Source organism: Limulus polyphemus, unplaced genomic scaffold, assembly GCF_000517525.1.
Source record: "Limulus polyphemus unplaced genomic scaffold, Limulus_polyphemus-2.1.2 Scaffold250, whole genome shotgun sequence".
Taxonomy (NCBI): Eukaryota; Metazoa; Arthropoda; class Merostomata; order Xiphosura; family Limulidae; genus Limulus; species Limulus polyphemus.
Window position 1 is genome coordinate 576,624 of NW_013665860.1, and position 11,546 is coordinate 588,169.

The 11,546-nt window shown below is 34.6% G+C and overlaps 1 protein-coding gene across 2 annotated transcripts in view; it reads left to right on the forward strand.

Moving 5' to 3' along the window:
* LOC106478797 (dachshund homolog 1-like) overlaps nucleotides 1-11,235 on the forward strand; it is a 118,531-nt gene extending 107,296 nt beyond the window's left edge. For both annotated transcript variants that reach the window (XM_022382456.1, XM_022382457.1), the window contains exons 8-10: nucleotides 2,654-2,794; nucleotides 7,943-8,008; nucleotides 10,623-11,235. In XM_022382456.1, coding sequence (XP_022238164.1) covers nucleotides 2,654-2,794; nucleotides 7,943-8,008; nucleotides 10,623-10,642 — 227 coding nt within the window. In that variant the 3' untranslated portion in view covers nucleotides 10,643-11,235. The remainder of the gene's footprint in view (nucleotides 1-2,653; nucleotides 2,795-7,942; nucleotides 8,009-10,622) is intronic.
* Nucleotides 11,236-11,546: the final 311 nt, after the last annotated feature.

The following is an 11,546-nucleotide window of genomic DNA, read 5'->3' on the forward strand; positions in this document are numbered from 1 at the left end:
AAGGGCTGTCTGCGCTAGCCGTCCCTAATTTAGCAGTATAAGACTAGAGGAAATGCAGCTAGTCATTACCACCCACCGCCAACGCTTAAGCTACTCTTTTACCAACGAATAGTGGGATTGATTGCCACTTTATAACGCCCCCGCGGCTGAAAGGGCGAGCATGTTTGGTGTGAGTAGGATTCGAACCCGCGACCCACAGATTGCGAGTCGAGCGCCCTAACCATCTGGCCATGCCGGACCTTAAAAGTCATTGTGAAACTTCGTTTCATAATTCCTAGTGGGTAGATGAAGTGATATATGCTTAAATTAACAATATTCATTGGAGGCATTTCAAAAACTTCACCTTTCTTAAAAACAACAATAAAGAAATGTGGTTGCATAGAACTAGTCTCTTGGAGTTTTTACATTTATGTATTATGCTTGAAAACAATGTAAAGCATATATTAAATTATCAAAATATCAAATCAGTGTAATTCTTTAATAAACTTGAAATACAGACATAGACAAAAAAATCCGTGATTATGCATATCAGTGTCATACCTGACTGAAGATATTCCTGTCTGTTGCACATCTTAACAATTATTTGACAAAAGTACGCTTATAACTGGCAAACTGCTGGACCGATTGTCACAGAAACTGGCAGGTATTCCTAGAACCCCTGGGGAGTGACACAGATAGATCGGTGTTCGGATATCACCCCTGAGGTCCCTATGTCTTCTCCGTGTGTTGTGTTTGCTCATAATTGGCGAACTGCTGGACCGATTGTCACCAAACGTGGTATGTGCACTTAGGATCCCTCGGAAAGTGAATAGAGGGTTCGGCGTTTGTATTTTACTGCTCTATTCTACCCCCGAAGTCCCCTATGCTTCCACATGCGTTGAACGGGTGTATAAGCTATTACAGTATATATTTGAAGAGATTGTTCTATGTATGTAAAGGGAATTGTTTTAATGCTAAGGGAGCACAGACTTTAAAAACAAAGTTAATCTACGTGCAAATAATACAAAGTGTATTTTACGAGGTATTTACTCTATATACACGTAATAATCAAGAACGTCTGATCACAAATACGCCAACTACATAAATCCAATATATACACAGTAGTTTTTAATATACACGTAGTTGCTTTTTCTATTACGTATTATCCATATATAATAGCCCATACTTGTATTGTGTAAAACCTTCAAGTACAGAAGATAAGTGTCCCTATGTAAGGTATTTAGTTTTTATGTATACGTATATATATGATACACTCTTTAAATACAAGTATAGTTTTAATGTACAGAGCATAGCACATTGTTTAAAATTACTGTTCTTGTAAGGACTAATGTCCGAGAATGTCCATGAGAAAAATTTAGATGTAAAGTAATTAATATGTAAAGCAAAAACATTTTATTAACAACATAACTCAGGGAACAAAATAAAGATGTATTATAAGCCAAACTGTCAACAAACTTGCATACTGAAAATACATGTCAAGAAATGTACTAAAAGAGAACATTTGTTTAGAGACATCAGCTTGAAATGAAATTATACAAAGATATACAAAATTATACAAAGCCAATAAATATACTAAAATATAATATAAGTCAGCATATTCATTAAAACTGGCAGTATTTCAGCCAAAGGAGATAGAAAAACCTTGATGATAAGATGAGACTTAAATAAGAATGTGTAACGTGTAAAACTGGATGATAAGACGAAACTTTTAAATAGAAATGTGTCGCATATAAAACTGGATGATAAGACGAGACTTTTAAACAGTAATGTGTAACATGTAAAACCGGTGGATAAGATAAGACTTAAATAGAAATGTGTAACGTGTAAAATCGGATGATAAGACGAGACTTGAACAGGACTGTGTAACATGTAAAACTGGATGACAAGATGAGAGTTAAATAAAAATGTGTAACGTGTAAAACAGGATGATAAGACGAAACTTTTAAATAGAAATGTGTCGCATATAAAACTGGGTGATAAGACGAGACTTTTAAACAGTAATGTGTAACATGTAAAACCGGTGGATAAGATAAGACTTAAACAGGAATGTGTAACATGTAAAACCGGTGGATAAGATGAGACTTAAATAGAACTGTGTAACGTGTAAAACCGGATGATAAGACGAGACTCAAACAGGACTGTGTAACATGTAAAACTGGATGACAAGATGAGACTTAAACAGAAATGTGTAACATGTAAAACTGGATGATAAGACGAAACGTTTAAACAGTAATGTGTAACATGTAAAACCGGTGGATAAGATAAGACTTAAACAGGAATGTGTCGCATATAAAACTGGATGATAAGACGAGACTTTCAAACAGTAATGTGTAACATGTAAAACCGGTGGATAAGATAAGACTTAAACAGGAATGTGTAACATGTAAAACTGGTGGATAAGATGAGACTTAAATAGAAATGTGTAACATGTAAAACTGGATGATAAGATGAGACTTAAACAAAAATGTGTAACATGTAAAACCGAAACGAAAACTACATCTGTTGGAACTGCTTGTCTCTACTTGAGTGAATAAATTCGTTCAGTAAGAAAAATCGTCTAAGGACTAATCCGACACAATTGAGTTCCTGCACCATTTTCATAAATATTTCTCCGTGAAGAATCTTTGTGTAACGACATTTCTGTTGTTTTCAGTAATTTACCAGAAGCGGTTACGGAGAGAGAAACGGTCTCGAAGAAAAGTTCAGGTGCAACTGGAAGTCGAGGCTAAGAAACGAACACACTATGAGGACGCTCTACGTACTTCCTCCGCAGAAACTCTACGTTTGTTGAACGGTAAGATAGCTGACAGAAACTCTACGTTTGTTGAACGGTAAGATAGCTAACGGAAACTCTACGTTTGTTGAACGGTAAGATAGCTGACAGAAACTCTACGTTTGTTGAACGGTAAGATAGCTGACAGAAACTCTACGTTTGTTGAACGGTAAGATAGCTGACAGAAACTCTACGTTTGTTGAACGGTAAGATAGCTGACAGAAACTCTACGTTTGTTGAACGGTAAGATAGCTGACAGAAACTCTCACGATTAAGTGTAAAAAGAGATATAATTTGTTGGATTCTCAACTGAGTTTTACTGTTTTACTTCCTTGGAGGTTATTTATTTTGTAAATTATTTGCCATTTGGTTCACGACGAACATAAGTACTGTAATCGTGTGTGAAAAATGTTTGATCATAATTTTATTTGAAGTTTGTTTTTAGATTATTATGTCATATATGGAAAATATTACGAGAGTGTACTTAAGGAAGTAGCTGGAGAGCAATTTAAATAGTTTATCCCTGTAAAAATTATCAATCTATCTTGTCGCATAATCAGGTACAAATAAGTGTTATTTACGTTGAAATTTTACCCAAATATTCCTACCATCTGACTTTAGTACCGTTTAGAAGCTCATGTATATAAACATATACTCAATTCACCTTCTGTGCTGATATGCTCGTGTATATGATCTTTTTTATGTGCGTGTTTTCGTAGTTGTCCATTTTTCCTTTCCTTTTTATTTGCCTCAGATTTTCTGTATAAAATTGTTTATGTATGGGGTGATTTATGAATTTCTCAGCCAGAATGTGATTTTTAATTTCTGTGGTTCAACCGTTTAGGAGTGTAATGGCTGTCTCGAACAGCTTGTATTACTGATGATTGCTTCATGGCATAGTGGCGCTACAAAATCATTTGATTTATGCACCTTGAGCGCTTTCTTTTTTACCCGTTTGTCTCGCGCGGTCCGTCGAAGTAGCATCTGCATGTGGAATCCATTCTTAATGTGAAGAAAGCTTATTTGATATCCTTTTAACAGTAGTACTAATGGGATTTCGTCTTGTCAGCTGGCAACTGCAGGAAAATGGCCTGCATGCCTGACAACACACAAATGGGTTGACGTAAAACGATTTAAGAAACCATAAAATGGTAGTCTGTCCGTTAAGTAAGTAACCAGAGATGTCAAAATGTTGACGGACATACACGTATCGGTCCAAATAAAAACTATAGAATTGTTTTATTTTTCTCTTTTTAGTTACCTGATAGTAAGATCAGAGAAAAAAAATGTAATCACGTTCTTGTAGGCTTGGGTTATCTTTTATTTTAAACCTCTTCCTGTTTTTCATCTTACTCCGCTCTCCCCTTTTCAAAGAGCTCAGTTTTTAAGTGATTAAAGTTTTAAGTGATTTTTAGGTGGGCGTGATGCTGGTTTCCAATTTTATTTTATTTTTCCAACCAAGATTAGTTTATGATGTTTTCTGTTAACTTTCCTTTAGTATCACCAATGTCTCAAGCAGACGTATATAGGTAACATTGTTTGTATATGTCTTTTCTTTACTGTCTTAAGTAATATATATATATATATAACTTCGGTGTGGGGAAAAATAGCCTAAAGGATTAACTTTTACCGTATCATGTAACTACACTTTGTTTGCATTGGGTCAAATTATTATACAAACGTTAGTAAATTTTGTTCCATCGTCTGATAATTATTAATTAGAAATGTTTGTAATTTAGATTATTTTTACTCCACATCACAGATAAATTGCTGAAAAAATAGTCAATAAAATATAGGTGCAATTGTTCCTCCTTTTGGTCAGTGGTTCGGTATTGGGGACGGTACCACGCTAGATGGACTGCGCACTGACAAAGTACAGAGATTGGACTCCATAATCAGGGTAGGGAAAGCCTGTGCTTTAGCCAGTGTTAAGCTCCTCTAGTTGTGTAAATCAATCAATCAATATACTCACAGTGATAATAAATGAGTTACACAAAAGAATCCCTTGATGCACATTCATAAAGATAAGGTGGATGCCAAAATATCTTTTGAAGTGTCGTTCTACCTTTACAACTATTTATTTTTATCTATTTATTATTTAATTCTGTTTTTATTTCACTGGCTTTGTCACATATTCCGCCGCGGTAGTTTCCTCTTAACAATACAATGTATGCTGTTCCAGACATTCAGTTTCTAGGCACGTTTTAGTATTTCAGACCTACCTTATAACTCGCACAAGTCACTGCCCGAGAGGCCTTTCGTTCAATACCAAAACTCGTTGGTTAGGCTAAAAGATGAAAGACAAAAGATTCACTGAAACGCCATTTATATGTATATATTATAATACTCCAAAAGTTAACGTTTTTATATCCCGAAAGCTGGCGAAACATTAGAAACCAATAAGATAAAACTGTTTTTTCTTACCTCCTATTTTGAATCCGAAATTGACATATTAAGAATGCGGAAAATATTTGCAGCTTACATGATCTTTATCACAAATTTTAGGCCTACTGATTTCTAATGATTCGCCAACTTTCTGCTTCTAAACCGTAACTTTGTAATATTATATTGCATATGTAAATGATGTTTTAGTATTGTTGGTTCATCTGCGGAATGATCCTCGCACATTCTGTTTACTGCTAGCCGCGCCCGGCATGGCCAGGTGGTTAGTGCGCTCGACTCGCAATCTGAGGGTCGCGGGTTCGAATCCCCGTCACACCAAACGTGCTCGCTCTTTCAGCCGTGGGGGCGTTATAATGTGACGGTCAATCTCACTATTCGTTGGTAAAAGAGTAGCCCAAGAGTTGGAGGTGGGTGGTGATGACTAGCTGCCTTCCCTCGTGTAGCTTTGCACGAAATTCAAAAACAAACAAACAAACAAACTGCTAGCCGCTCTACTTACCGTTATTTTACGCACCGGATTTAACCCTCACTCGTAGAAACTCCCCAAAATCCTTTTAATTATTAAGCTCAATAAACGTCATTCACTAATGAACTTACCAGTGTTTTCAGCGAGATATTTAAGCATATTTTAGTTCCTCAGCTGCACTGTTTTATTTCCGAAAATAACCTCCTGCCTAATTCTTAAGCTGGAATTTGGTCTCAACTTTCTACCCTGGACCAACTCCTCAGGTTGTTTAATGTTACTACCAATACTTTTCATACCAATCGCCCATCTTGTTTTTGACTTTGAGAAAACATATCGTTTGACACTGTGGATTGATCTATAAATTTTGCTAGATAAAACAACTTATTACTCACGTCCGACTTGTAGCTTATATATTGAACTGTTATATCACTGGAGAACACTTTATATAGATCCTTCCACATATCTGAAGGTGTTCCACAAGGTTCTGTTTTATCACCTTTATGTACTCTGTGTTGCAGATGTTCTACAACTTAGCTACCCTCTCCATCTTTCTCGGTAAGCAGATGACACAGTGATATTTGCTACTTGCCCTACCATAATCACATTTAACAGGGTGCTTCAAAAGGCTGTTAATAGTTTTCTCCGGTGGTGTAAAATTGGGCGTCTTGCACTGAGAAGCTCTAAAACTAAAACCATTTAAGCCTTGTCGTAACCCATGCTCTTCAGGCTCACTTTGATCATTTTCCCATTCAGATTTCAAATGTTGTCAAATATCTTTGACTTTGACCAAGATATCATCTGGAAAACTAACTTTACTTCAACCTGTTCCAAAGTTGTCAGCAGAATCAATATCATGCATGGCTGATTGGAAATTGAATTTTCCCCTTTATATTATACTTATAAATCCTTATTGCCTATGGTCATAGTGCACTGGTTTGTTTCCTCTGCATATTAGGATCGTCTAATAGTTATGGAACGTCATACTCTTAGATTGACTTTTCGAATTCGTTTTTCCAGTTCCACCAAAGAACTATACAACTGTATCACCTTTCCTCTCACCATTTCCCAACTTCACAAACTTCGTCAATAATACATACAACTGTATCACCTTTCCTCTCACCATTTCCCAACTTCACAAACTTCGTCAATAATACATACAACTGTATCACCTTTCCTCTCACCATTTCCCAACTTCACAAACTTCGTCAATAATACATACAACTGTATCACCTTTCCTCTCACCATTTCCCAACTTCACAAACTTCGTCAATAATACATACAACTGTTTTTCATTAACAATAATATTATCCTCGCGGACTTGCTGAGTTTGTAAGTTCACACTGGTAGCTCATTCGTATTGAACCTCTCCTTATCATGTATCAGATATTTCTTACCACTAGTGGATGAACCAAATTTTGATGCTGTTCCACTGTAACTTCTACCATCTCATATCTATCCATCTGAAATAATTAAATTTTCTCACTCACAGTTGTTACGTTTTTGCATATTTGACTTGTAATCCTACACTTAATGTCCTCTTCTATTTGTCTTACTTGTTTCTTCAGTATCGTCTCTCCTACATCGATTAAAGATTTTTTCACCTGACCGTCCATACCTCGATAAAGATTTCTACAATTTGGATACTATTCCTGTTCAAAAAGAGGGCGTAACCCTCTGCTGTCCCACAAACTCCCTTACTGGGACCGGAATGAAATGACAAAAAGTAAATAATTGTTGTTTTTACTTTTATTACTGTGAATTTGTTTATACTGTTGTTTACCTGAAGAGGGTGGAAAACTATTTCTCATTAAAATGTCTTTAATATCAAGTCGTGCCGTATATCCATTTAATGTTGTGTATCAAAGTATCTGTTTAGCATTGCATGCAAATATATATAGATTTATAGTGATGAACTATGAAACGTATTTATCTATATCTCCTTTCACACTCAGTTTACCAACATAACAATCTATATGATTTGTCAACATAACAATCTATATGATTTGTCAACAGAACAAACTATATGGTTTATCAACACAACTATCTATATAATTTACCAACAGAACTATTTATATGATTTATCAACAAAACAATATATATGATTTATCAACAAAACAATATATATGATTTACCAACAAAACAATATATATGATTTACCAACAGAACAATCTATATGATTGACCAACAAAACAATATATATGATTTACCAACAAAACAATCTATATGATTTATCAACAGAACAATATATATGATTTACCAACAGAACAATATATATGATTGTAATTGTTCTTGTTTTCCAGAGTCCCTTGCGGAGGAATTGGAAAAAGAGAGATACAATCGAACTGAGAGTGACAGAAAAAATCAAGGTAATATTACACCTGGATATTACAAGTATTTACATATTTATATTTATTTTTTCAAAATTCAAGGGTTCCAATTACGTGTCTTAATTTCAATGTTTTTATCTTTATGTTTAAATAAAAACAAAGAGGATGTCATCAGCTTTTTGAATAAATATTTAAAAATATTTTCATAACAGTTATTCGCGACTATTTTGTTTCCTAATTTTGTGTTTTCCGGAGGCTCAGCGGTATGTTTGAGGGCTTATAACGCTAAAAATCGGGTTTCGATAGCCGTGGTGGGCACAGCACAGATAGCCCATTGCTTTATAGAGGTACTTGCCATATTCGAAACAATTTACATGCCTAAGAACTTAATAGTAATTATTTTATGCTACAATTTAGACACCAAGCTACAAAATCCTATTAGATATCATAAAAAATATGTTTTACTTTTAATACCGAATTGTAATGTGTCAATGGGGAGAGAAGAAGGAAAAAGTGACAGAGAAACGAGCATAAAATTGATATTAGGAGATATTACAATGATATATATAAAGAAAAGAATGTTGAGAAAGTAAAATAAGAAATAGGGGCAGAGAAAGAAGAAAATAACTTAGAACCGTAAGAAAGCGACAGAAAAGACCGAAAAAGAATAATTAAGACGAAATAACGAAAATTAGAAGCGATAAAGAGTAGGAGAAAAGACAAAAAAGAAAACACTGGAAAGGACATAAAAAGTGGCATAAAAATAAGAAAAATATATAATAAGAAATAAAAAATAGAACGAGAATGAGGAAAGAGAAAACAGGAAGAAGTGGGAGTGAGAATACAAAAATAAAAAAGGCGGCATGGAGATGAAGAAAAAGGTGCTGAATAAAAAGACGTTTAAAAGTTAGATATTCTCGAAAAAAAACAACAACAGTTTAGATATGAGCAATTATTACAGACGATGCACTGGCGTTTAAGTATTTTAAGCTGTGTTTTAGTTTTCAGTGTGGATCTCGTGCTTTAATTCGAGCTATTAACAAGTCATAAAACAACACAAAAAAGACTTATAACTCCAGAATATTTTTTTCTGTATTAGTCGAAACGTCAGCTAATAAAAACAAACATTCTTCTGGAATTGTTGGCCATTTTTTATGTTGTTTCATTATGAGTCTTCCTTAAGAAATGGTGGAATTGTTAAAAAGTGCCTTATTTGGAAAGGCTAATGTGTTAACTCTTTAGCTTAATTGGTAGAAAATTAATTCTCTTGGTGTGCGAGAAATCTTGGGTTCAACTCCGATGCTACAAAATTCAAGAAAAACTTTCCTGTAGTAATAAGATTTATTTGTGCGTGTTTATTTCCTGAGGTCGAAGTCGAACCCGGAACCTCTCCATAAACGAAACGAGATAAAAAGATTAACCCTTAAGGTATTGATTGTAACGTATTTTCTCTTAACAATTCAAATTAACACATTTGTATAAAGATCAAAACGCGTAGCTCGACACATGAGTGAGTTACGCCAATCAACGCATCCACGTGTCTGAGTTAGCACACGTAATACAAACTGTCAAAAGTAAATTCTGCTATTGATTTGATACAATGTATATTAGTTTTATAATGGGTCCTTGGAAGGTGTACAAATGGTACCTACGGCCTCCCACATAGAGCTACAATCTATATAGAGTTGTTTGATGAAAAAGACAGTAAAACAGCGGCTTGGGGCTGCCACGATGTACACATTAATCATAACTTTGAAAAGGTAAAACTTGAAAAACACCGCATACTCGATGTCTAGAAGGGAAGCATGTTTAACTTGTTATGTCTAAGTAAATGACTAATGACATACGTATACTAGGAGATATACTTCTATACAAATAGCTTATAAGTGAGAGTAGTGTAGTCTTTATTCGGAAAACTTTAAATTGCATCTGACAGCAAGGGTGTATTGTGTTACTGCTTGGAGGAAAGATAAGATTTTACACATATTTCGGTGTACGCTGGCTCATTTTAAAACGACATAAAATTATTGGACTTGCACTGAACGAAAACTTGAACGTATACCTGAGAAAAAAACCTTGAAGCTTTAGTCTTTCACCATCAATCTCTTAACGTGCAGTCGCAATTGTTTAAGAACGCCTACATTTAACAGTTATATGCAAATTAACAAGCAGGTTGCGTTTTTTTCCCACAATATAATAAGAAGGGAATATTTGGCTAGGTGTCTTTCAAACAGGAGTAGTTTGACTTAAACGCTGTCCTTTCCCATACTTAGGTCTGCTTTGATAATTGAATTAATGACCATTGTAGTTCTCTAGAAAGGGCTTCTTCACGGGTAACTGTGGCTTTATTGTTTAATCGTTTACATTTACTTAAGACGAGAAGACGTGTCAAATACCCTGATTAAGATGATGTTATATCTTCTGTGAAGAGAACGTATGAAATAAGATCGCTTGCTCCATAAATTGTCTTATGTTATTTTGCTCCTTAAAGTGTAATTATTGAATGAAATAAAGTTTGTTATATTGAATAAGTGGACTTAGAAAACATTGGATATGGAAGTATAGTAAATTATTATACATTGTAACTATCATATAACATGTAAATAATTAAAGTAAATTTCAAACTAATGTTTACTTTACATATTCCTAGCAGAATGTCAGATGCTGCTTTGAGAAGAAATCTCCGAGTATTCGCCATGTTTATCGTTGTGTGTATAGAATTCCCACGTTTTACTGGAAGTACTGGATCCTGTTCAACGCAAGAAGTAAATGGAACGATTAGTGAAAAATATATCGGGTAGAGCAACTTTTAACTTGTTTGTCATATGATTATTGGGGTGAACATTACAGTGTTTACTACGCCCTGTTAGTTTCTTTATTTGTGCGTAGAGTAAGCGCGGTTTCATATATCACACCTAGCTGCTATATTATATATATTCTTGTGTATCTGGCAGGAGACCAGAAAATGTTGAATTATCGTTCGTTGGTCAAATGCTCTGATGTAAGATGTATGAAAATATTACACGTAGAACTGTAAAATGTACCTGTCGTTCTTGTTGGCTGATAATAGTTGTTCATTATGCTGTTTTGGAATCAAGGGTTTACAAGAAAGAGTCATTTACTAACAGCTGTACGTCAAAATTATAAAAACGAATATACTCGCGTCTCTGAAATAACAGAGTTGTGGGAATGATCCTTTTACTATCATTAGTTGATTATACTACTTATAGAAGAACATAGAGAGAGAGAGTTGCATAAATATGTATTACACGTTATTGGAGAATGGTTACTCTTAGCCTCTCCTAATCAGGAAATGGAAAAAAAAGTGTATTTGAGTAGAGGTAATTCTCGTTAATGTTCCTCAAAAGATTAATGAAAAGGAAAATCACTAGCATCTCTGAAATAACAAATAGATTGTTGTTTCGAGGATTTTGAGAGAATAAACGTAATAACTAGAGGTAATATCCTGGTCTTATCGTTCTCTGTGACTTAGTTGATCATGTGAAACTGCTTTAATTTATTCAATAAATATACTGCGTTGTAACGAATTACATAAACTTTGTTACTATCACCTTCC